This window comes from Synchiropus splendidus, chromosome 1 (assembly GCF_027744825.2).
Source record: "Synchiropus splendidus isolate RoL2022-P1 chromosome 1, RoL_Sspl_1.0, whole genome shotgun sequence".
Taxonomy (NCBI): Eukaryota; Metazoa; Chordata; class Actinopteri; order Syngnathiformes; family Callionymidae; genus Synchiropus; species Synchiropus splendidus.
The window spans coordinates 24,490,255-24,518,067 of NC_071334.1; the positions used below are offsets into that span (position 1 = coordinate 24,490,255).

The following is a 27,813-nucleotide window of genomic DNA, read 5'->3' on the forward strand; positions in this document are numbered from 1 at the left end:
GCGTACGACAGTGACGGCAGCACAGTTATTCCAGCATCTCACTCACACACAGATATCCACCACTACAGTAGCACCTCTAACCCTCGTGTCGGCTATTTTGAACGACATTCGACCGGGTGGTCGGAACCAATCCCGGTTGTAAGTCAGATGTTACTTGTAGTTGTTGCATTCAGCAAGGTTTTTCTATTTTTTTGCCACCTTGAAGAGGTATATAAAAACCATGTGTCCATGTGATCTGCATCGGTGATCGGCAGCAACAATCCTGATTGGAGCATCCCTAATATTGATCACAGGAGTGTCTCTCACCTGTGTGGTGGCACACTGCAGATGTTGTGTCTTCACATAGGGTTTCATCTTTGCCTCATTTTAATGTCCATTGCTAATGAATGAACATTTTAAGAATTTCTCACGATTGATTTCAGGATTGTGCGGAGGCTGATTCAGTCTGTTTTGACCGATCGACGCATGGATCTGCTCTGAATCTTCTGTCGAGTTAGCACCATTAACAGGATCCAACTGTGCACATTAATAATGCTAAAACAAAGGAGTAAAGCAGTGTGAGAAATAGAAATAGTGTCAAACCAGAGTTTCCTCATAGTACAGCAATTTAAGATAGTTAGTCCCCTCTGTGACATCTATTGGAAAATGAAGAATAACTTGGGGGGATGGAGGGGAAACAGACCTGCATGACGGATGCAAGACACTGAATAATAGCAGTTTGGGCGACATAGTGGAAGAGATTTCCAGAAATTTCATGCATACTGTATTGTGAGATACAGGCTCGTGGAAGTACTATTTTGTCCTGTACTTAGTCTGAAGTGTTTATGGGTGGTTTATTGAAGAAAACCTACTACGGTGCTCCGCTGAGGTCCAGTCATGGAGCTCCGTCCACCAATGTGAGCGGGATATTTCATAAGCAAAAGATGACAACAAGATCAGTGGGATAGTTATATATTGTGATTCAATGACTTTGAATCGTTTTTATTTCCGCTCATCAGCGTGAGGTATTAAATGCTAATTAATCAGGATTTGTTGATCAAGCGGCGCCTTTCATCAAGCCCGTCTCCGCTGCCGTGTTCTGTCACCTCCTCGGGTGGCTCAGTCGGCACACTTTTCATTATTATGGAAATGATTGCAAACTTCGGGGTCCTGACCTCAAGCGCTTCCCTGCAGGCACATGCTGAACGTCACCTGGGAGAGGAAAGACCTGTCCTTCAACAGCCAAGGTTTCCTGTCCAACCCGTCCATGGTCATCGTGGCGCTGGACCGAGAGCGACTGTGGGACAAGGTACTGACTAACACCAGGCGGCAGAATCCAGAGCCAACAATATCTGCTTGTGTTGGGACTATTGTTTGCTCACACAATGTCCTGGCTGGCTGTGCTCACATCTGTAAGACAGGGAGTCAGGTCCAGGAATAGCTGGCAGAACCAAACACAATCATTAACCAGAACCAGGGTGAAATGGTGCACACTGATTTAAAACCTTTATTTCCCGTGAATAACCGGAGAGGTCCAGCTCACGATATACAGCAATGATCTACGTGAATAAAAACACAGTAAATTCAGTGCTACTGCTGCAATGTCCTCTATGTGGTAAACAAAACGACCTTTTCTATTTGGTATTCAGTGTTCGATTAACTTAAGCCACTTGCGACGCGTGACCCTGCCACCAACCACAGGTCCAGGTCAGGTGCCCAGACTGGTACCACTCCAGTGTCAGTGGTTAAGCTCCAAACAAATGCTGTACTGCATTATTAAAATCCAAATTATACATTCAGTCATAGGTCATGCATGCAGGTCAAGGACAGCTCCGACATTAAAAATCCACGTGATTCCATATACACCTGCACATGATGTTGGAATCTCAACCCTAGCATGTTAAAGTTTTATTGTTGTTACTTTGAGTACCGAGGTATTCAGGTTTGGCTGTCAAAACTATGAATTCTTTAAGTAAAATGGCTCATTATAGATTTAATAATCCTGAGGCATTACATTTTTTCTTCTCCATTTCAGCAAATTATAATTCTCTATATTATCAGTAATGTAATGTATATCTATATATAAATATATTTATATTATTGGTAATATATATTATTGGTATTATCATAGGTCTGTATTGTTCCATCACCTGTTTCTTCTTAATCCCAACCTTCTTCATTTATTCATCATCATCCACTTATTCCTTCAATGGTGCCACCAGTGGTCTATGACAGATTTTAGGGCACCCTGAACAGGTCAGCAGCCCATCACAGGACACGTGTAAACCACCAGACTCTTGGTGCTGTGGCGCACAAGCATTTAAGTCTCAACTGGGAGACAACAAGCAAGGACCCACCTAAGGATCTTAGGGTCCTGACAGGTTCAACACAAGTGGAGCTCAGCATTTCTACCATAGTTGTTGGTTGCCAAATCCAAGAAGCTTTGAAAGTTATCAATGAAATGCTATAGTCAATTCCAAAGTGTGAGCCAGCACAGTGAACTGATGTACCAGTAGTAGTAAGTAGAGTTCTGGACCAGTTGGATGTGTGATATTGGTTTCTTGTTGATGCCAGTGAGGTGACGTGGAGAAGATGTGAATATGAATGAATGCATAAATAACTACATGTGAGATCATAGTGTTTTGTTAAAAGTTTCTTTTTAATTTTTATTTTAACGTGGGGATCAAGTGAAATAGATGAGTCAAACAGGATGCCAAGATTGCTAGCTGTACGAATGAGGGTTTTGGACACGGGACAGCGTGGAATTTGTGAGGGACAGGATGATACTGTTGGCTTGACTGGTTTGGTAACATCATCAAAATCAGGCTACTACAGCGGTGACGTCTTCAGAATCCTTTGTCAGTAGATAAGTCTCTGTGAAAAAACGTATCTCTGCAAGATGAAGGGGATTTGCAAGAATTTTGATTTAATGACACAGATAGCAAAAGAATCATGGATGAATTCAAGATATATACTTTATTTATCAATAATTAAATCTATTATCAATGGTCAATCGCAATATAGATTACGGTAATGAATACAGCTACTTTTAAAGTAGCAGGCATCTTTTGGGTAAATAGAGTGAACTGGAGGCCACAGTTTCAGACAGACCACAATCCTCTGCAAATCATTAAAATGTGAAAAACACCTGGCAAAATACTAAAAACATGAAATGTGATGATAGAAGTCACGGCAAGAGTCGGCGGCTCGCAGATGTTGCGTCTGTTAATCTGATTAAAATGCTCAAATGTCGGTCGACTACTGACTATTTATAAAATCTAGTAGATTAACAAGCCCACTCAGATTTTCTCCTCGGTCGTGTACGATTGTCTGAAACACAGACACCTATAAACCTCATATGAGCGATAAAAGAACCTCAGACTATAATAACTGAGAGTTGGGAAAAAAAATCTCTCCGGTGTGTTTTGACCTGTGATTAAAGAAGAAGATTGATGGTGGGATATGTTTGTCTCTCTCAAAAGCAACTCCCCCAAATTTCTATTTAAGCTCTCGCTCCATGTATTATGTTTCATTTTTCACTTCAGCGATCTTCAGTATGTTGAGGAATATGAATTATGGTGTTTGGTTTTATTTGATTTGAGCTGTCATTTTTGGGTCGCGCACACACACGTGTGAGCACACGCGTACACACACATATATCCCTGCACCCCCTCTTTCTCTCTCACACTCACACACACACGTTCTCTCGCTCCCCAAGGGTGAATTGAAAAACTCCACCGAAACAGAGACCTGAACGTAATCTCAGAGCTACAGTTGAACTCATTTATTTCTGCCCTGAAAACACCAGCCTACTTCATCAATGTCACCCTCTCCTCTTGGACTGTGTGTGGGGGTGTGCTGGTGCTGGATGTCCCAGTGTGTCCATGAGTGGACAATAAAGTGTCGACAAATATTGAATCCATTTGATAACTGATATCACTCTCTCAGACACACACAGACACACGCGTCGTGCTTTGTCCTGTTGTGTGTCTCATCCATAACGGCGATGAGTTGCAGTGCTTGTCTTCTTTACGGCCTGTCACGGTGCCACCTGAACATGATGTGTGACATTTTAGCGGAGACAAGATCTTCTATTCTGAGCTTTAATTTCAATCACATTTATTTCTGGTGTTCGGTAAACTGAGATGATGAAAAGGTGAAAACCATCTCAGGGGGATTTATATCATAATAACAGTCTTCAATTATAGCAGGATCCTCGAACCTCCAGCATTATTTTTTATTACAAGTTAATCAGTTGCCAGGTCCCAGTTCGCACCTTCATGAGATGATTGATGGGAATTTGGGAACCGTCCACTTGTTCACCGAATAAAACTCTTTATCTTTTTAAACCATTTATCTTAAGAAAACCATTTTCCAATTCGATTTCCAAGAAAGACCAATGATCTCTTCACACTCTTATATTCTTATATGTGTCTGCCGCTCCTGAACTGACTGAGTTCATCTACACATAATTTTCATAAACATCTTGGTCATGCATGAATCCTCATGTGTGCTTTGATCCTAATTTCAAATCAGTCTTTGATGCCGTGAAGCTAAATCTATGCCGAATATGTCAGTTCCCCAGTGCCTGTCTCCAAACTAACCAGCCGCAGAGAGAAAACCATTAACAAATGACAACAATCTGTTCAATATGTTCTATTCACGCGTGTTGTCGCTTCGGTTGGTTTCACTCTGCGGGAGGATTTAAATGAATAATTGAATAATCGTCCACCAAATGAGCCCAGATCAAAGTGGGATGTGTGAGGATGTTGGTGAAGTTGTTTATATAACTGATGATGTTCTCTTCAGGTGGGAACCTACGGTCGGGGAATCCTACAGGTCCGCTATCCCGTCTGGCCCCGCTATGGCAACTTCTTGGAGCACGTGTCCGATGATCGGCACCTGACGGTGGCCACGCTGGAGGAGCATCCTTTTGTCATGGTTGAGAACGTGGATCCAGGGACTGGGACCTGCGTACGCAACACTGTACCCTGCCGTCGCCAGTCAAACCACTCTGAGAGGTACGGTTACATCATCATCTGATGGTGGTGGTGATCTTGTAGACACCATTCATGATTTGCCATTACACTTCTTACACTATAGCGATGGGAAGCCAGTTCAAAGGTTGAACTTTTGCCAAGCCGTTGGCTCCTCATTTCACATTTCGTCTGCACATCAACACTGATCACTGCCCACAGTGATGGCTAGTGTTGGCGTTAATGTAGAAATTTCAGCCAGCTCAGCACTTACTTCACCTCATGTTGATATTACAGGTGATGATAAAAGTTCGAGGTTTTGCTGCGGTGAAAGTTGCTTTCCAAGTGTTACACTCCACTGAGTGCTTTCTTTTTCCAGATGCTTTATGTGATTAGAATATGCACATCAAATGGTTGTTGACTTTGATGAAATAGTTGCCTCTCAGAGCTTTCCTTTCTTTCTCCTCTGTATGCCGACAAATGGGAGCAAGAGACATATGGTATTTAACAACAGACATAAGTCGCAAACGGGTTACAATTTTTCAAAAAACTAAATCCTTATTTGGTTAAAATCTGAATCGGAAATCTACGGAATTTCACACATTTCACCTCATATACAAACCAGAGTAGCAGTGTTCTCCACTAGTCTGAACACACATCCGAGTCAGCGTCCGAGACAAGACATGGACTCTGAATATGAAGGCGAGAAACAGTGATGGCATCATGTGAGAACTTCAGAAGATGAACCCTTCCACACTTTGGATCCTTGAGAGAAAAGTGTCCTCTAACCTCACCTGAGATGGAAAGTGATTGTTGGTGATCAAGGAGGTATAAGGCTCGGGAGGTCAAGTGATTTCGCTATGCTTGTGGTCTATCTCTGCGACAGATGACTATATCAATGCAGCAAAAAAAAAAGTCAGTGGACCACACCTGGACAAACTGGACCCACATACAAAGGCTGGATACCACAAAATATTCACAGATATTGACAGAATTTATCCATAATAGGTGAACTGTGATGTCAACCGAAAATGAATGTGTGGAGGCTTTTCCACTTAGACTACAGCCCCTTAAGAAACAGCACACCACGTGGTTTGGTGTCATTTCAGATTAAAAAATGACATAAACTCTAAATAAATTTCCTGTGAGCGAAGAGAGATGTTGGACTTAAGCCTCTGTCATTTGCCTTGAGCTGCATATGGTAATGTGAGTGTTGTTTTTACGTGACACTTGTGAAGCAGCATAACACATGATTTGATTCACAATTTGATTTAAAATAGGTCACTATTAACTCAATAAACTGAGTTTCCTTACCATGTGCTACTTATGAAACAGCACACATGCTTTGATTGAAACCTCACGGTATTAAAATGCCCTTAACAACATTGGTGGAGTGACTTCACTTCCTCCACTATTGACATGAGACAAATCACAAACCACTTTTCCAAGGGAAGGAGTCAAGGGAAGGAGTGTGGCAGTTAATAACACAGCGCATTTGCACCATGATCAAAGTTTAACCAATGAACATCGCAGAGAGCTGGCGGTGGTGCTGTTCCATGGCTTTAAACATGTCTGACATTTGTAGTTGGCTGAAGACAATGGGCTGCTGTTTCTCTTAGACATGGTGGGAATGATGAGCTCAGTCAGTTGTGTGAGACTCAGAGTAAGTCGCAGTTTGTTCTCATAGAAAGCAAGAAGGCGACATGACCATTAGGTCCCCAAAACAACATCTCTCTTTGGCAGTTTCCTGCACTCACTGACCTTGGAGGAGACCTCTTCTCAGACCAAAGGCTGAGTGATCAATATGATCAAATCAATATGATATGATCAGTATATAGGGCAGGTATAGATATTAACCATCTGTAAATGTTCAATGTAGACGCATGTCAACATTTGAGATGCCCTGTAGTTGTCTAGACTCGCACCTCCTCCCTCCTCCCTTCGTGTCACTGCCCCAGTTTGGTCCTGAGTCGATGCCACATACCTCCACACTTCATTTAAGTTCGAGTAATTGGGGGGGGCTTTTTCATCACCCCTGGCTTCACTGATCACAGCCCCACCCCAATGTTGGTTGCTATTTGCCGTGCGGACTGAAGCTGACAACTCAGTGTGGATCAGTTTTCCTAAATTTGTTGATCCCATCTAGCTTTCCCGAATAATGGGATTAGTGTGAATATAATGTTCATCAGCAGCTTTGGTGACAGTTTGCAGCTACAGTTGTTTCCAGTCACATGAATTATTTATGTCCTCAGAGATAGAAAATGGGAGCAGGACTGTGCCTGCTTCTTCTCAGTCTAAGTTTCGCAAACACCAAAATATAACATACCTTTAAATATATATTTGACATCTAGTTCCGATAGACATCTCAGTCATCTTACTGTGTAGAATTCTGACAGAGCATTATGATACTAAAGGTCCGATTTAATCATGTTTTGTATCCCAAAAAATATGGGACAGGTTTTATGAAGGCACAACCTGAAGATATAACCACCTTCTTTGGGGACACTGATATAGTTGCAGCAAAGAACCAAACCTTACTTTCCTTCCGTTGACAGTTGCTACTTTTGTCACCAACTCCTTTTGATAGTTTTCCTGTAAACACACATATGAAACAATCCACAAATGTAATTGACAAAGTCTGTACTTCCTGTTTGTTTACTCCATCTACTTGTCCTCTGGAGTTTCATTATTTCAACAGGAAGATTCTCTGCCGGCCTCGTATTGATCTTGACTCTGTGTATTCCAGCTCTGAACCATCAGTGGGGACTAAAACTTCAGTGTGATCCGTTCTGACACGCAGATTTGTTTCAGTCGCTGCAATTATCCTATGAACTTGTGGCCCTGCGTTTCCCAAATTCTCGGGACAGATAAAAGTGTAGTCTTGGTGCCCAATAAATAACAAATCCGGGAAATGTGCCTTCATGACTCACTGTCATTCTGCCGCTAGTAATAATAATAATAACAATAATAACCTTTAGTTGACCAGGATAAAACATCTAGTTGAAGTTAAACTCTATTCTAAATGAAAGTCTCTGTCAATATTCCCGCTTTAAGCTGATCAGTTTTAGAACAAAAGAGAAAGGAAAGCTTTGTAACAAGTCTGACCAAACTCCTGCCTCACACTTTGCTTGTGCTTCAATAAATTGTAATTATTTCCAAAACAGAGCCGCATTCAAGCTTGAAAAATAATTTATAAGTATACCTCTTGAATGCTTTGTGACTATGAGTGAGTGTGCCGCCACGGCTAAGTGAGCTGAGAACTCCGCTTAGTCATGTCTGTTGACGTTAGAGATGTTTTTCTTGGTGCTGTACGTTCTCCTCCGATTGATCATCACCTGAGGATGGGAAAACCATCTACATAATAAATGTAGTGGTCATGGTCACTGCACAAGGCAGTCTTTTCAGATATGCGTGTGTGTTTGTGTGTTATGCAGATTGCTCCTTGTCTGGCACATTAATTATCCAGAGATATGTAGCGGCTGTTGTTGAGCGCGATGGCGCATTGATTGCCAGTAAAGAAGATTTATCTGTCCAACATGGAGGACATCTGTCGCAACCCAGCCGCAGCATCATCCTCCTCTGTCTCTGCGCCGTCCTAGTTGGGTGAGACCCAAGATTCAGCAGAAGAAACGCGTCCGCGGTTGAACCAAAGGGTCAATCTCACTGTGCCGTTTGAGCCGCCTCAACCCAAGTCCAGATGTTATTTTTACTCATTAACAAAACAAATCATGGCGTTCAGCACTAGAGTTTTGTCATACTGACCTCCTGAATAGCAAGAACAAAACGCTCAGCAATAATATTTGAACAACAAATTAGATCTGCAACAACATTTGAATGTTGTTTTCACTCTGCAGTTTCGAGCTTCATAGGTTTCAGAGCGTGTCACTTCTTATACTCTTGGACGAGGCGGGCTGTGCTTGGACATGGACTGTTTACTTTAATAGTAAAAATAGAGGGCGAGACAGACAACAGCATCCAAACTCACCAGCTTCAAGAGAGACTCGCAATGTTTCCATTTTGAAGCTCATTGTGGCATGAAGTCGTTCTACTCTTCACACTGTTGCTTGGTTATTTCAAATATTTATTAATAATCCAAATTAGATTTTCAAATCCTGTTTATTGCCTGCTCAACTCTCATGAATTAGCAGTTGGAGAAATGAATGTAGCATTTAATATTGCCCCCCAAAATGGAACCAATGGTTTTTGATTAATGATTCGGTATCAATTTGTTTGTAATGAGACGAACTATTGAGGACCATCTTGTTACTGGAAGTATTTTGGCAGCAAAAGTACAGTAGCTGTTACATAAGGTGGTTGCTGGTGATTTCAGATCCTGGTCCATCTGTCGCTCTCTCTCCCTCTAATCTGAAGCTGCTGTTGTCCTGACGTCCTGTCATCCTCTTCTTCTGGTTGTTTCTGTCAACTGCTCTGCCGAGAACTGGCTGCCTCCAGGGCTTCTCCCTCCACTGTTCTAGTTTCTGGAGTTTTTTGAGAGACTCGCCGAGCCGTGTACAGTCTCAGAGGACACCTTCCTCCTGTCTTTGTGTGTGAGTGTGTTTTGAGTGGACAGCTGTCCCTGCCCCAATTCCTCTAACAGCGATTGAAACAAGCAATGCCATGAGGTAGAGGGGCAGCCTCACAGTGAAGAGGCTGCAGGTTCAAAGCAGAGGGTAGGTTTACTCTGAACACTCTGGTTTCCTCCTACAGTCCAAGGTCAAACAAACTTTTAAATATAGAGTTCAGTGGGATGGGAAGTTCAAATTAGGTCAAGTCAAAATGTCAAGCTTTTATATATGAAATATGAAGACCAAATTTACTTCTGAGAAGCCATCATCTTGGGAACAAGGCCTTCTTACACTGTGGTTAAGCCTGGGTTCAATAGAGGATTGAAGCGCAGCATCATGAGGTCAGACAGGAGGTAAGTGACGGTAAACGTTACCATTTTGACTGTATCTCCTTTCATCTCTTTAATTTAAAAAACTGTCTTAAAAATATCTTTGGCAGTAGAAGTAAAAGAGCATCTAAAGATAGACCAGTCCGTAGCGACTCTCAGGAACGTGAACAAACAGTTTCTTTATTTTTAGAATGGAGCTGTCGTCCCTTTCGACCTCAATATATTTACTGTTTCTTTCTTTTGTTTTCCGTCAATTCTGCTCCGACGGAAAGTGCGTACGAGTCGCTCTTAAAGGTGTTTGATTAGTGGTCACCAGTCATTCAAGCCTGAACCAGAGTGTGTGCGCCAGTGTGTGAGTTTGTGTGTCAGCCGATATCGATATTGTAGCTAACCAAGCAGCAGTTGTCCGCCCTTTTCTGCTCGGCTGTAGACCACTGACGCTAACAGCAGGAGATGACAAGCACTAAGAAAAGATAATGTCAGTAATGCTTCATGTCAATGGGAGGGATTTCATTCATGCATTTTTTTAATAATAGGTAGAGAACTAGTTAAAACGCAACAGTTTCTCATCACTACAAGATCCCCAATGCTACTATCTTTCCAATACCACCATCATGTGCACTTCTCATACACAAGGTTACAAGATATTGTGTAGAAGTTTGAGGTCACATGACCTCAAATCACAGCAGGCTGGCGGCTGACTCTTATGTTCTTCTCCGCAGTATAATTGGCCACTCTGAGTCATACACGAAACTGTGCTGCAAAGGGTTCTGCATCGACATCCTCAAGAAACTGTCACGTACTATCAAGTTCTCCTATGACCTATACCTGGTGACCAATGGGAAACACGGCAAGCTGGTGAGAGGAATCTGGAACGGAATGATCGGAGAGGTGAAGAACCATCACTGCAGCTTGGTTTTACCAGATGAGACTTAGTTCTGTAAACTAACTAAAACATCTTCACCACTGAAAGTACAGATTAAATGTGCTTATGTTTTGTTGGGTGCAGAACGAATGAATCAGAACAGAAATGTTAAGTGAAGTTTGTGATCTTTCAGCAACATTCTTTGAGCCAAGATTTACCCAAAATTGTTTTCTGATTAACCAATTGTAGTTTCAGAAATTTGGAAAAGAAATGCAAAAATATGAAGTACAAATTTCAAATTCTTAGCTGTGGCATTAGAAAAGTTTTTTCCTCCTCAGGTGGTTTATGGACGTGCTGACATGGCCATTGGTTCACTCACTATCAACGAGGAGCGCTCAGAAATTATAGACTTCTCTGTCCCGTTTGTTGAGACTGGAATAAGCGTGATGGTCGCCCGTAGCAACGGGACTGTCTCCCCGTCTGCTTTTCTTGGTGAGACAAAACTCTTTCATTCTGATATTTTACCACGGATTTGAACCAGACCATCACTGACTCTCTCGATCATCTTCCTGCATCTCAACCAGTATGTATTTGTTCCTCTGCAGAACCATACAGTCCAGCTGTCTGGGTCATGATGTTTGTGATGTGCCTCACTGTCGTGGCAGTAACAGTCTTTGTGTTCGAGTACTTCAGTCCAGTCGGATACAACCGCAGTCTGGTTAGCGCCAAAGGTCAGTTCTTGCACCTGCATGTCACTGCCACAACACAATCTTCATCCCAAAGTTGTTGTAACTTTTTGTGTACTGAAAAATGTAGTTACTATACAACATCAGCTAGCATTGGATAAATGAGAAAAAGACAAAAGGTTGTGTAGAACACCTTATGTTATAAGCATGTTTTCGATTTAATAGCATTAATTCTCCATTGATCAGAAAATCTTTATGTATTTATATCCATGTATATTTTACTGAAAACAGAACAAAATACTATACACACTGAAGGTCACATATCGAATTACTCTCAAGAACAAATTCCTGTGATTCGGTGAGTCTTATCTCCTGGGACAGGCTGTTCCCAAACTTCCAGACGGGGAGCGCTCCATCACTGCAGGATCTGAAACTCCTCTTTGGAACACAGTCAGAAGAGGAAGACGTATGAGATCTGGGTCACAAACTGTTGACACGTTCATTAGATGTGGTTAATTAAAAGAAAATAGAAGTGAATGAAAAGTGTGGTGGCGCTGCACTGAACATGGCCAGACGTGCTGTACCATGGACTTTCACAGTCAAACATCTGTGACTGCACTGTGTGAGTCCAGGACTGATCAGTTCCAGAATGTGTTTCTGACAAAGTCTCCGGGTCTGAAAGGTCGTTTTCTTGTTTTAATTAGCAAGCGAAGACTGATCGATGACAGCGGTGGTTTCAATTGTTGCAGCAGAGAGCGACGGAGAAAACAGGAGTTTGGTTTCACAGCATGTTTTCTCTGCGAGAACCTTCAACCGAAGACAAAGTGTACACCATTGAGGGACGGTGGCGACAGTAGTAACACAGATCTTGATAACAAACACAGGCAGCAAGAGCAAGTGAGACTGATGATGACACGGATGCTGGCACGCGTGGCCTTCGCTGCACAACAACTTCAATGGCAACCGTGACATGCACATCAGTAGAAAGAATGGTGATGGTGATGTCAACAGCGGCGACACAGACCATGTGATCACAGGAATATTTACTGGCAAAACAAGCAGGACTGCAGTTATGATGGCACCAGACGTAATGATGTCACAGTGGTGCAGCAACTCCAAATGCATCATAGCAGGCTTGGCGCCAGTCACATTTTAACCCATAACTGAAGTGGCTTCAGCAGACATTCTAAGATTAGATTGTACAGTCAGTACATTCATAAAAACAACAGCAATGGTAATAGAATAAAAGGCAACAACCACAACGGTAGCAATAAAAGTAACATCTGTAATTGTAAATCACTGACAACAGTGAAAGATAACGTCTAGTTCCAAGACATCGCCGCAACAAGAAGCTCATTTCACGTGACTTGTAAAGAAACAACTCCCACTATTCAAGAACTGTACTGACTCACACCAAAAGTACACATCAGTGACCTTAACTTAGCAGTATCGCCACAACTATAGCGATATCAACCTTAAAAAGGAGCATTTACAACATGTTTTGGCACCTAGTCACGTAAAAGTGCGTTTCATTGTATGTTGCATTTCATCCAGTCCTATCCTTTATTTTGTTTTTTGTTTTTCTTGCTAGTTCCAAACACAGCAGGGGGAGTGAATGATAACTTCTTCGAAAACATAAATTAATGATGAAATTCCATGATGTCACCAAACAGTTTGTGTAGTTCATCATTATCTAGTCGCTATTCTGCAAAATTTCACAGAAATACATTCAACTTTTTTCAAGTTATTTTGCAGACAGACAGATAAATGGCAACAAAAATTTAATGTCTTTGGCGGCGGTGACGCTCTAAATGTTCATTTGTCAAGTCATTGACATCTCACCCACTCTTCTCAGCTCCCGGAGGTCCGACTTTCACCATCGGGAAGTCAGTGTGGCTTCTTTGGGGTATCGTCTTCAACAACTCTGTCCCCATTGAGAACCCTAAAGGCACCACCAGCAAGATCATGGTGCTGGTCTGGGCCTTCTTTGCTGTCATCTTCCTGGCATCCTACACGGCTAATCTGGCTGCCTTCATGATCCAGGAGCAGTACATCGACACTGTCTCAGGACTCTCCGACAAAAAGGTGAGAGTCATTAGCTGTGTCCCACCAACACAGACTAGGGGCTGCTTTTAACATCGACCCTTCACAGACAAAGGAGTTACAGTGGCATGGCAACGCAAAAAACACTTTCGCCTTGTGAAGCCACAGTCAATCAATTCTTGTCTTTAATAAAATGAATAAGACTTTGCGGCCGTCAATATTGCCCCCAGCTGCTGAACCCAGTCCTTGAACTGCTGCTGCAAAATCACTGAAAACATGAGAGGCTGTCACTGAAGAATAATTTTTGAAGAATTTTCGATATGTCTCATTTTTAAAAATTTCATTTATTTTGCTTATGTTCCTACAGAGAAGAGGGTTGTCATCTTACACGCATGCACACAGACGAATACACACACACACACACACACACACAATTGGTCATTTGTCAACTTATGGCTCTAAAGGGCGCAGCTGTTACAAAGATGAATCGTCTCTGCAGTGCACACTTTAATTGAGTTTCCCAAAGTTCGATCAGATGCAGATTAATGTGGATTAGGATTATTGCTGTGATTTTATGTGGGCAGTTCACTGGGACTTTGAAATTAGGTAAATGTGTTGTTGCAACGTTTGATTTTTTCTGCACAAAAAATATGTTTTATAATGTATCTTCCAATTGATTTGACTTTCTCGCTGCAGTTTTGCATTATTTTACTTATTTGCATCTCAAAAAATGACATTACAACTACACACTTCTTATCTGTATCTAATATTTCACACCATTTTACGTGATCTGATTTTGCTATATATTATATATTATTGTTGTACTTGTTTCACAATTCATGCCTGTTTTTTTTCTTCTTCTTTTTTTTTCAATTCTTAACTCTCTTTTGTTTTTCCATCTTTTTCCTTTCCCTTCAGTTCCAGAAGCCTCACGAGCACTATCCCCCATTCCGATTTGGGACGGTTCCAAATGGCAGCACAGAGAGAAACATCCGGAGTAACTACCTGGACATGCACTCGCACATGATGAAGTACAACCAGAAGGGGGTGGAGGAGGCGCTAGAGAGCCTGAAGACTGGGTAACATTTTTCGTTCTTCAAAGACATTGAGAGATCGACTGATGGAGGGTCTATTCTGGGAATCATTTTATTTTAAGATGAAGTGAAGTCCTTGTTTTAGAGTGTTTGATGAACTGCTGAGATCAACTTCAGAGAGTGACAGCTTTTTTAAACTGATGCTTTCTTGATCTTTTAAAAAGCAAATCCGTGCCTGCTACATCGTTCCTTTGAAATGTGGAACAGCTTTCTCTGCAACTGGTTCACAGGAAACTGGACGCCTTCATATACGACGCTGCTGTCCTGAACTACATGGCGGGAAAAGACGAGGGTTGTAAACTGGTGACCATTGGCAGCGGGAAAGTCTTTGCCACCACTGGCTATGGCATTGCACTGCAGAAAGACTCGCGTTGGAAGCGACCCATTGACCTGGCGCTCCTCCAGTTCCTTGGAGATGGTGAGCCCAAATTGTGTCCTGGTAGTTGCTTGGCTCCACGTCTGCTTGAGCTCAACCTGGAACCAGTATGCTTCTGGATATGTGCGGTTGGAGACCCAGCTGAACTCCCAATGCACTAATTGAGAAACCCAGAGTCAGAAATCCCTGTGGGCTCTTACAGGTGACACTCAGCGCCTGGAGACTGTTTGGCTGTCGGGCATCTGCCAGAATGAGAAGAACGAGGTGATGAGCAGCAAATTGGACATCGACAACATGGCAGGTGTTTTCTACATGCTGCTGGTGGCCATGGGTCTGAGTCTGCTGGTGTTTGCCTGGGAACACCTGCTCTACTGGAAGCTGAGACACGCGGTCAAGAAGTCTCACAAGCTGGACTTCCTGCTGGCCATCAGCCGGGTGAGTGGCTTCATCAGGGTCAATTTGATCTTTTTTGGCCCAATTTGAAGTTAAATTATGAACAGTAATATCCCTTTTTGCATGTTGTCGCAGAATATCTTTTTAGCTGATTCTTACACCTTAAGTTACCCAACAGCTTCAGCTATGTCATATGACTTTAACTGGTTGCATTGTTGATCTCTCTCTTTCAGGGTATCTACAGCTGCTTCAATGGGGTGGAGGATGTGGGTCGCCCGCCCGGCTTCACCAAGCCAGATCTCACGACCAACTATGCTCAAGCGAACATGCTAAAGATGCTGCGCACGGCTAAAGACTTGGTCTCAACTGCCAATGTGGAGAGTTCTCTGGACAACGCCACCAAGACCATCAAGCACCTGAGCCGGCACAGCGGCACGCTGCCTGTTCGCGTGCCACCGGTCGCAACAGAGACTGTGCCGGGAGGATTTGCTTATGTGATGGAGAACCACGTCACACTCCCACAGCGCTCACTCACACCACCGCTGAAGCACCAGAGAGTGGTGAACCGACCAACTCCGCTCCGCTATACCCTGCCCACGCGCTCTACTTCTTGTCTCTATGACCGACCACTTCCAGTTTCCAGCCTGAGTACCCCGCACTTGGCGGTCGGAGAGCCACTGCCTCATCATCAGTACCAGACGACAGGAAGGCTGTACATCGACCCACACTCACAGTTCTACTCATACACAGACCTGCAACTGCCAGACCTCTACACAACCCATCCACTCTCCTCACTCCCAAATCAAGAGGTTGACCCAATCTTATCCCGGCGGAAAAAGAGGTCGAAGAGTTTCCAGTGTGACAACATTGACCAGATGAAGAACGAGAAAGCCCCCATGTGTCTGAGTGAGCTGAAGGCGAACAACCTGCAGGAAAACCATGTCTCTGACAACAGCTACCTACCGAACCTTACCAGCCCTCGTGTGGAGAACTACGGATCTTGGCCTCCAGAAGACCTGGTCTTGAGAGGAAGACGCAGACACAGAAGACCATCCTTCCTCAAAGCCACCTGGGGTACGGAGCAGAACCATCAGTTGGATGACTCGCAGTCGTCTCTCTCCAGCCAGTCACCGACAACCTTGCCAGACCTTTTTCCCGGAACCACGCCAACTAAACCTTACAACCCGGCCCAGCTTCGCAACAATCTGTGCCTCCCACGGAACCAGGCCTACCTCCACATACGGGAGGACCACCGCAGGCCCAACGGGCGCAAAGGCCACAGGCTCAGATACTCACAGTCGACCCATCTCCCCTCGTATGGGGAAGCTTTGCGTCACGGCACTGGGTTTGGGCGGGGGATGGTACGGAGGGCCACCAGCCTGCTCAGCAGACAATATGCCCACTACCTGAACTCCTACCCGGGACTACCGCTCTATCATGGTCCTCAGGACCTGCAGAACCACAGCCAGACTTCCAACCCAGTCTGCCAGCTGTTAGCCTGCGGTGGTGGTCGCTGTGGGAGCCAGCGAGCCTTGCTCTACCAGGACAGTGTCTATGGAGGTTATGGGGTTTACCAGGGATCCAGGACTGGATCAGAGGCCCAAATCAGTCAGGTGGCTGGAGTGCAGACTTCTGGGAGTCCTTGCGTGCTGCGGCCTTGGAGAAGAGTATCCAGTTTGGAATCAGAAGTCTGAAAACAAGTTTTTTTTTAGATGTTGCAATTTGTCATGTGTCTAGTGCAGTGAACTCACAGGATGTTGCCCATTTTAGGACATTCAGGACTCTTTGTTGATTACAAGGCTTGAATTCTTAGAGCGACCAACCTCCCGGGATTGTGCCCGAAGCAGGTTTTACTCTCTTGCTGCTTTCCTACGAGCTCTCTGGCACCACCTGGTTAGCTCACTGGCCGAGGTACCATCGCGTTTGTAAATATTCGCTCCACTGTGGACGGAAGTTGGTGTCGGGTTTTGTAGAGCATTATACAGCCGAGATGAACGTAAATGAGACACCAAACACTGTTGCCATGACAATGTGACACATTCGAACCAAATCAAAATTCACATAAATCCATATTATTAAAGCTGAGGTTTTTGACAACAATTTAATTTTCAATTGAGACTTTGATATGATGGCCGGTCTTCACTGTGTATTATTTTAATCTGCAACTGATCTACGTTTTCATAGGTGTGACAAATTCTGACTGCACCTCTCAAGTTTAAGACGTTTCATCCCTTTATTTGGAATTTCCTTCTTTAAATCTTCCAGTTTTCATCACATCAGTGACTGCTGAATTAATATTTTCAGCTGACAGATCATCACCATTTCTCATCTCATTATTTAGACATTTCTTGGGGGAAGTTTCTGCCTGTCAGTTCAGATTGTATCCACACGTAACTCGAACTTTTCTTCTCATGACTGGGACAAAAGCAGCAATGCTCTTGTTTCAGTTCAATGTCAAGCTGAACTTGCAGAATGAGAATAGTTGTGCCCCAAAATTCAATCTTGAATTGGTTTGAGTGTAAATGTCACTTTGTCATGGGCGGAGGGAATCTGTCCACGTGAACACAGTCTGCAAAAAAAATGGGTGGGACCACTGACATCAGCCTGGACCAGCACCTGGTGTCTTAATCACGGACTCTGGTTCTTCTCTGGTTCTGGAGAACTGCAGCACAAACTCGCTCAGACGACATTATCAAGAGCTAGAGTCTTATTTATGTGTCAAACTCACGTATTCTACATATTAGAGGAATTTATAGTCACAATTTTTAATCACGTTATTATGATGGTATTGTTTTTCACTCTTGGTCATCATCATCATCATCATCATCATCATCGCCAGCATTTGTGCTTTAAATTGAAATTGATTGAGACTGAATAGATTCAAAGTTTGTTCCTGTATCTAACGGCCCCTGACATGTAACCAAACATTTAAATCCATTAAAGATGCTTTTTCAAAGCTTGTGACTCTCGTCTTCAATTCTCTTATTAAAAAAATAAATCTAACAATTTTCACTGAATAAATTCATCATGTAGCTTTTGCCTCATGTTTCTGTTCAATTGAAATATACATTTGAATGGTTGGTGATTATTTTGACATATTTACTTAGGATTCTGACTATGGTGTGTCAAGTAGACTGCAGTCACCTGAGGTTATAATGTATGTTTGAAATTTCATTCTCCCTTCACAAGAGTGTGTCCCATGACTGCCCTTTTCCATCCTGTGGCTAGCCTGAATCTGTTTGGGGCTGCTGCACTCCTCTGCGCCCCCTCTCTGTCCCACACCCTTGGAGTGCTAAAGAGGTGGTCTTGCTGGTCTAAGGTTTTCCGGAGGTTGGTCAATGGGAATGATCAGTTTTCTTTTCACCTCTTAAAAATTGGCAGGACACACTCAGATGGCTCCCCAGTGGGGCTCGAGGAACAATCCTTTTCCCCTCTTTTGCCTTTTTGTCATGATCAAAGTGCCCCATTTTCCTTCATTCTTAGATTCTTGAGAAATCAGTTCCATGCATTAAATTTGAAAGTCTTAGTCCAGACGTGAAGTGACAACCTGTCGCTACCAGGCCACAGATTCCAGTGTTGATTTCTTTCTTCCTAACGTTTCTTCTGGCTTGAGCACCAGCTCCCCCACCCATAATGTCTCTGTGTGCTAAGGGAAGTATTGCGGGAGCTTTCAGGTGTAACTGTTTTTTTTCTGTGACTGCGGGTTCTTGGGTGTATTTTTAACTGTGTGTGTATCCAGCGTTATTGAGCCTAGTGTGCTGAGTCAATGACAGTTCAGAATTCAGAAGTCGCTGGGGTTTGCCGTGCGATAAGGGGTGGTTAAGCGATGAAAGACATCCACTTGTATTGATTCCTTTTTTTGGCATAAAGATTGCTACCTTAGATTTCCATCACCAATATACCCACAAAGGTGACAGCCCACAGTCAAACTCCAAAACAAACATGGCACTGTGGAAGAAGTATTGATAATGTAGCTCTTGCACTAAAGACGAAGGGGAGGCAGCGTGAGGTAGACGTGCAGGAATGTTGAGCTTAAATGGGCCGTTGCAGAGGGGGAAGATTTCAGTTGTTTTTTGTTAACGGGGTTTGCCACCCCCCTGCATCCACCCCTGAACTCGAGTGCAGTGTGAGTGGTTCAATGACTGGCAACCTGTCCAGTGTGATCCCTTCCTGTCCAAACCTAAATCCCAATGATAATTGGGCCATGACCCAGTTATTTTGGAGCCCTCATCCTCAAATTGAGGCTTAACCTTGTGGGGTGCAGCAAAAGGGCCTCACAAACACCCAATGGCACCAACACACACACAAGCACGGCTCTGTCACGGCATCTTTATGGGGACCACTCTTTGACATAATACGACATACGGTTATTCTGTTTACAAATTAAAGAACGAAGACCACCCCACTATTGGTTCTGAATGAATGTTAAGGGGTCTTAACTGTTCAGTCAAATGTAGATGAAAACTCTTACATAGATCATAAGGATGAAAACAAACGCTGACTGGACATGAAGGGACACAACATGAGACAGATTTATATGCACAAAAACACGAACCAAACTGTTTGCAAATGCAAACAAACGATAAATGATCTTTCAGTATGTGAGTGCCAAATTGTTACTGCTATTTATTACTGCTGCATCATTATTTGGCATGTATTGGAAGTAGTAGTTTGGGTGCTGCAGTACTAGTGAGATGGAGGAAAATATATTTTTAACAAGAGGGAACTAGGGTGTCTTGTCTCAGGTAGCTCACACTTGTGCTGGGAACGAAGAAACACTCAAAATCTTTATTTAAATTGGTGTATCACCAACATCTTGGACCCGCTTCATATTGTACTAGCAGTTCTAGTCACTGTAGTAATAGTGAACGCTGCACCATATTTAATATGTACATAGACCAATCTTAAAAATCTACCAGCCACCTTTCATAAATTCAGCTTATTAATTTCTCCCCTCCCTGGATATTATTCCCATGGAAGCGATCGCAGGAAGTGAAGATTGTGGAAGTAATGAACGTTCCTGATGGCTGGCAGATCCAGTCGCGTTGGACTGGAAGTACCAGCAGACTCCATCTCCTTCTGGCGCACGTGTTTGGAATCAAAGTTTAATTAGGAACGTTGATGCAACACTTCCTGGTGTGCACAGACAGCTGTCACACCACAAGCAGGGTTGGCTTTGATGATGTGGCCAACGTGAAGGCGGAAGTCATGACAAGCGACATGGCTGTCAGCGATGTCACTTTTCTTCGAGCGAGTCATGAAATAATAATGACTTTTTTTTCATCTTTAAAGGCGTTCTATACTTTTAATCAGGAAATATGAGTTGAATGTTTCAGGATGGACAAGGCCTCCCTTCTTCTTCTTCTTGTCTTCTTCTGCTGGAGCCATCGTTCCCACTATCCTCTCCGACGCTGTCTCTCCCACCTGTTCCTCCTGACAGCCCACAGACATCTCCTACGCCATCTCTCCTCTCCACATTCTCGCCGTGTCTTCTCACTTTTTTTCACCTTGGTTATCAGCAGTGTTCCGGCCAGACTTTCGTCTCAAGGTGACTCGCAGCATCTGGACGTTCTGGACGTGTAAAGTAAATTATTAGAAGGTGTGAAGGGGGTCAGACGACGGGGCTCACAGTCCCGTCAAGGTCGTCGGCGATCCCGATTAAACAAAGTAGATTCTGAATGACAGGAGATGCTCAGTGTGAAGGAAGGTCTGTCGCCAGCTTCCATGACTCTTCTTCTGTTGATCAGAACACAATCACATTACATTACATTCGCTTAGCAGAACCATAGCCACCTCTGTGGGTCATCAATAAGCCCACAGACGGGAGACTTCATCACTCTCGTTCATATTACCATCAGATTTATATAGTAGTTTTATAGTTGTTTTTTTTTTTCCAAATGTACATAATTCCCTTCCAAGCTTCTGGCTACTTGGTAAAATCCTATAGCATCACCAGAGCGACCAGATTCCTTCCCCTCTGCCAAAAACACACCCTGTGACACACACACACTGTGAAACGCACACACTCGCACGCACACACACACACACACTAAGTGACACCTGCCACCGCCGGTAGCGTCTAATTAACCAGTCGAGGCCTCACGACCCGGCGGAGCCGCGGTGTTATCCCCGGGATCTCTAGCCACTCTGAAAGTAGGAATAGGATTCGCTCCTTTTCAGGTCTCTCAGGACGAGACTTTATCAGAGAGAGTGAAATTAAAAGGGGAGAAAACGTACATCAGAACTTTTGAAAAAAAAAAGTTCAAGTTTGGTTGTTGTTGTTTTAAAATGTATAAATCCGGCATTATATTTATTTGTTTTCCCTTGTATTAAATTGCTATTTGACATCTACCTGTGTTATTTTGCTTTCACTGTTCTTGTCTTGAGTGAGTTCCACTAGTCTCTGTGCATATATTTTACACTTAAACGTTATTATTCCAAAAATAAAACCAGTGTGAAAAAAGAGTGACATATGTTGTGATTATTGAGCTCAGCGACATTTGTTCACCTCCCAGAGGAAATCAACGTGGAACCTATTGGAAAATTGGACCTAGAATTGCAACCCAGTGGGTGCAGACACACACAGATCTTCACCAGGATCACACACACACGCACACGCTGACCGATGTCTGGACATGATATTGATTTTTTTGGGGCAGGGATCCGACAGACGACGACTTGCTTCACGGTCGTCTCCTTTTGAATCCCCAAAAATTCAAAGCCTTAGAGGGCTCAAGGTGAAGTATTAATTTTTAAATACACATTTGGGACATAGATGGAAAATGATTTTTGCAATATCCGCCTGATTTTCAAATTTGAATTATAGATGGGTGTGTTGAATCAGTAACTTTGGGCAAACAAACCTCACTCTCAAGCCACATAAATGATCAGGGTTTTTGGCAAACAGTGTCCATTACTGTTCCCATCCGTCCGGTGCTACATTCACCTGGAGGCTGAGGCCGTGAAGCCAGGGGTGCTTTATAGAACGACTAATTCATATTGCCTTCCTGGTAAAAAGTGCTCCTACTGTTGAAATGCACTGCAACAGTTAGCGCTCATGTGGCTACACGTGTTACCAAAGCTGATTCAGAAGACTTGGTACAGTATTATCCTGCTTGACTTGGCCTGCTTTGCTGTACCAGTAGTCAAGTTTGGATTTTCCCACTCTCAGCTGGGTTGGTGAGGAACAGATGAAGCTGGTGAAGGATAGAAGATCGTGTGAAAAGCAAATGTGAGAAAATACATCTGTGTGATCTCTGAACATCAGGAGCATTAAAACCAAAGAAAAGCTGTTGTAAGTGAGACAGACGTTTTAGGTCCAGACTTTGCTCTCAAATTAAAGCAGTGAGACGATGAAACATGAGCTTCCGGTGGTTTCTTTCTGGACAAGACACCCTTGTAAAACACGGGCAATGATGAATGTTGGTGCGACACGCTCTTGAACGACTTCACGCTCTACATCTCTCTCTGTGTCTGCTGCCCTCAGCCGCGAAATGAAAGTCCAAATTAACCCAGCCCCTAGGAGGTTCCCTCCACATGGAAGTGGACATTTGTCTTGTCCTGGTGTGTGTTTATCCTGATGGAGTTCACGATCAAGGATGAAGTTTGTTTTGAGGGGGTTTGTTTTCTGCATCATTGTAGGGTGAAGGTTAGTAATTGGGGTTAAACCATTTTTTTTTTTTTTTTTTTTTTTTTTACTTGCTCTTATGTTTCCACCTGTCATGCTGCTGGAAATGGAATTTCTCTTCAGAGATCAATAAAGTATCTATCTATCTAAACCATGAGAGTCAGTTTTGCCATTCAAATATTTTGTGTATGTGTCCCTCTTAAAAGGCTCACAAGCCTGAACTTTCTCGTTTTTTTTTTAACCTTTGATGAGGCTTAAAGCAGCCGTGGAGACATGATCCATTATTCTCCTGAGGTTTTTGCAAAGCGTGACTGGTCATCGAGGGTCAACCACACTGGCTTAAACAAGGGAATGCAGCGAAGGTTTCAGCTCCTGAATGAGCCCAGTGGATTCAGCACATAAAAAATTTAGGCCCAGTCAAGAGCAACTAACGGTAGTTGGACAAGACAGGACACTCACGGTGGTACAGGGTGAGTTCTCAAAGCTGAGAATGTTTGGTCACATTTAAGCAGTGGACGTGGTCAAGAGGGGGCACTGGTGCGCTGTTCCACGCCACATAGTACCTGCATAAAACCAAATGGTGCATTTCTTTGTTTTTTTTGGTGGGACTTTTTTTATCTATGATTACTTATTTTTTTATTTATTTTATTAATGATTGATCATTGCTGATTTAGGCCTTCAAAGTGCACTTCAAATGTGTTAAAAATAAATCATTTCATTTTGGAGGAAACAGATGCCTGAGCCTCACATCCTGCTTGTTGTGCATTGGAAAAAGTGCGAACTCAGCACAACATATTAACCATATTAATCATGCAGAGAGTAGCCCGACTAAGGCCGACTGCGTCATGTTCATCCCGGTTTACATGCAGTGCAGAGACAATCGAGCTACGAGTAGGTCACCTCCGTGACAACGGGTGGCGCTGTGAGCTCTTCACACTCTCCGGTTCCTGTTACTGTAGAGGAAGAGCAATTGAAGCTGACAGGTTGCGAAACGCCATTTCAGAATGCTATACTGAGCTGTGCTGACCTGCTCCGTAAATGACCTGCGTTACGGTCACAAAGGTGTTTCACCTGGTTATGTCTGAGTGGGATCATATGATGTTCACGTCATGTCTTGCGATCCACCTGTGCTGCCTTTGTGATCTGCAGATTGATGTCGACCACCCTGTTGATCAGCTCTGCCTCCAAAGAATGAATCCATTTAAACCATGATGTCACCCAAAGCATCAAAGGCAAACCTTCACACTCTTCATGTTAGCTAAACCATCAAATATTAACAGGCGCTTGAGCAAAACAAAAGTAAAGAAATCGCAGCATCAGAGGTGAAAATTTAAACAGCAGATGTTTCTGTACACATCTGCGTTCACATCTAAAAGAAATGAGTTCCTTGTGGCGTTAAATGTGACTCTCAGGATCTGCAAGAACAAAACATGGGCTGCCAAACACAAGATAACTTCAAGTCTCTCTGGAAGCGGGAAACATTTTATTTGTCAGAACCATCTGTCAGCAGGAAAAGTAGGTTGAGGAGTTTGCTGTTGTTGTGCCTCAGTGAGCTCCAGTACTTTGAGGACAGACAAAAACCTGGAAGGCACTGGAATATCACTAAAATAATAATCATGCAGATTATCAAACTTGGAAACAGTTTTCACTCTTGTGAATGCCTGAAGACCCGCTGAAGGTCTTTTTGCTCCATTTCGAGGTTGTTCCATGTGACACGCACGGTGCTACAATTACCTCAGGTGACTTTGCCATTCACTCATCAGGCCAGTTAATCTCATTTCATGGTTTTAGATGGGACCAACAGAGTTGACTGAATAATGTCATCAGAGCTTCCGCTGGCTGTTTTCTGACACAGGTCACAGAGCGTGGGAATCACTGTCCCCCAGGTCTTTCTCTAACAGTGGCCGAAGCACCAAGAGTCTTGACATCAAGGGTGAGACTTTTGAGACCAATGATGTGGTGTTGAAAAGATGGGTTTAAAGGCTGTTTAGTGGCAGACTGGTCGCCGCACCCACCCTGTTGGGCAAGAAAAGCATGTTGCAGTGCTCGGACCTGAGCCTCAGTGTTAGCCAGCACTGAAAAGTACACTGTGAAAAAAGATAAATTGAGATAACTTAAATTTTCAAGGCAACCCTTTGCAGTAAGATTTTTGAATGGTGTCAAAGACGTATTCTTCCTTTTTTCAAGTGACATTTCATTGTTCCAATTACATTTCTGCTGCTCTGTGAATTGCAATTACTATTAATTCATTTTGCCCTTATTACTATATTTATTTGCTCAATAGCATGATTCATACAATTAGCAAAAGCTAATGAACTGCACAATATATTTTAGTTACCTGAATTCAAATAAATACAAAGTTACAAATCAGCATTTCCACACTTTTATTTTGCTGTGCAAAAAACTGTCAAGAAAAGCACATGTGCTTAAAATATACATTATATAATATAACATTGAATTTGAATAATAAAAAAAAGTGTGCCAACATGACATGAGTTTACTGTTACAGATATGTAAATGTCCACTTTAATAGAAAAAAAAAAGATTTGAAAGAAAATAATGTGCCAACATGACACATGTGCTTAGTGGTTAACCACCGCAGGTACTGTATATAGGCATCAATTACATGGTAGAATAAAGATTAAAAAACAAAAATGATGGTGAGCCAACATGCCAGACGATGGAACCAGTAACAGTGGAACGGTTGAGAAGAACAGATACAATTTGCCAACTCCATTGGTTTAAAGAAGGAGTTTCTTCTGAAGCGACCGTACATGCTGTGGACAATCCAAACCAGTTTCCATGATGACATGTTGAAATGGCTAAAGACTGTACTTGAGAGCTTTTGGATATGAGATATCGAGAGTGTGCAGCAATCCACCAAGGTACCAAGTGCTGATGGAGGATCTGGCACATGCTCCAGGACAATGGTCTCCTCCAAAGTCACAGATATGCTCTACACTTTCACCATGAAGCTCCGCTCCTGTGACCACACTGCTGACCAGGCGGGAACACAGGGCCTTGCTATGTATAGTGGGAAACCCAGTGGATCAAATTCAGAAGTGCACTATGGGAATTTTCAATTGATAATTCTGCTAATTTACAATTGCATATTTGGCCATAATTGAGACACATATGATTTGTCTGACATGTATTTTACTGTTGGAATTTTAATTTTCTATTTCAGTCAATTAAGAATACTAACTCTGTTGAAAAGATTGTCGTTGTTGTCTTTTTTACAGTGTACTGCAACTTGAAAAAATACCCAGATTACTTTCCAGTCTATCTGGAGTAATGCTGAAAATGTCAGCAGCAGCCAAATGTCTGTTGTTTCTGTGTTCTATTAGATGTTTAGTGTCATGTTTAGTGGAGGTAGCTGCTACTTTTGGTTCTTTGGGGTCTTTGTGGAGAAATTCTTCTTCCACTTCACATACCCCGAATATCTCTTCTCCTCCTTTCTTATCACAGTGAAACCCCCAACTTCAGCTCACAGTAAAGTAGCTGTCCAGTTTCCTCAGATGGTTTCATGACAAATGTTTCTGTTCTGCCCTATTTTATTCGAATCCTGGAAGCTTCTAAAAATACTACACAGGAGCCGTGCCCACTGGTCAGCAGAGGACCCAGGGCGCCCCCCCTACCACTCGCTGAAGTATGTTGAAGACATGAACAAAAGAATAAATAAATGTGTTTTAAAACTGAAAATGTTATTCTGAACAATGTCTACATACTTTTAGAGGAGCAAGACCAATGTCTCTGAGACAATAGGCTATCCCATTCATCAATGTCTCGTATGATCATTGACATATTTCCACCTAAGGGCTCACTGAGCCTCTCGCCGAAGCTCTGCATGCAGAATAGCTCCTCCTCAGTGCAATGGACAGAGCCATGTTTGGGCGCAACTCGAACTGTGCCCAGAGCTGAGTGGGATTTACATATCACCAGCCTTCCACCTCGGTGCCGAGTCACAGCCGGGGTGTCAAGTGTGGCTGATTGACAGATCATCAGAGGTGGAGACAAACTCAAATAGACATATAGACATCTTTGATGATACGGTGCTTAATATGTAGAGTGCCCTCTTATGAACTCACAGACATTAGTTCTGGACAAGACACAAAGTGCGAGGAAAACTGAAAATGAATATGTTTAACGTTCACACTTTATTAACAATGTTTTTTTAGTTCCCACATTTCTACGTTATTTTTAATATTAATTTCAAGCGCTAAATTTTACAGTTCCAAGCACGTTATAACATAAATTCAGAGTAATATAAAATCGTGTAAGAATGAATAAGTACTTTTTAGCTGCTGTTTCTGTTAAATTGTAAGTATTGAGATGTTTGATCAAAACAATCATGGGAAGAGATTCTGTGATGTGTATTTATCTTCATCACTTCTGACTCATAGTAAAGAAGAAGATTAGCCAACAATATAGCTGGCCAATTGTTCTCCTTCAACTATGATCTCCGGGGCACATATGAAGGGAAAAGACTTCAGGAAGCATCTCATGTTGGACACATGGTCCACCATTTCCTGGGACTTGAACTACAGCTGCTGATTCTCTTCCTGCCGGTTTATGTGTTTCCTCTCGGAAGATGATCCAGCCCAGGGAATGTTCCATTGCAATATGGAGGGATATCTCTGCCATCAAGATATGAATAGGAAAAACCAGATTGAATTCTAAAAAAAAAAAAATTCATTCCAGAAAATGAAATGATTGCAGTGCTGAATTGCTAGTGACGTTGCATTCAATGTTGTTGGAGGAAATTGGACATTTCACATGTGATCACAGAATCATACAGTGTGGCATTATTGACTTCTTTTATATGGTGTTTGATGGCAAGTTACACCTTAAATAGCATGTAGATTGTAGCAGTGTTTTGT

General features: G+C 42.8%; 1 protein-coding gene across 2 annotated transcripts in view; it reads left to right on the top strand.

The window, feature by feature from the left end:
- The window catches only part of LOC128766444 (glutamate receptor ionotropic, NMDA 2C-like), a 45,692-nt gene extending 27,444 nt beyond the window's left edge, over nt 1-18,248 (top strand). For both annotated transcript variants that reach the window (XM_053878089.1, XM_053878091.1), the window contains 10 exons: nt 1,174-1,288; nt 4,789-5,000; nt 10,572-10,740; nt 11,053-11,206; nt 11,320-11,445; nt 13,256-13,485; nt 14,362-14,522; nt 14,768-14,955; nt 15,116-15,348; nt 15,540-18,248. In XM_053878089.1, the coding sequence (XP_053734064.1) occupies nt 1,174-1,288; nt 4,789-5,000; nt 10,572-10,740; nt 11,053-11,206; nt 11,320-11,445; nt 13,256-13,485; nt 14,362-14,522; nt 14,768-14,955; nt 15,116-15,348; nt 15,540-17,000 (3,049 nt within the window). In that variant the 3' untranslated portion in view covers nt 17,001-18,248. The remainder of the gene's footprint in view (nt 1-1,173; nt 1,289-4,788; nt 5,001-10,571; nt 10,741-11,052; nt 11,207-11,319; nt 11,446-13,255; nt 13,486-14,361; nt 14,523-14,767; nt 14,956-15,115; nt 15,349-15,539) is intronic.
- The last annotated feature ends 9,565 nt before the right edge of the window (nt 18,249-27,813 follow it).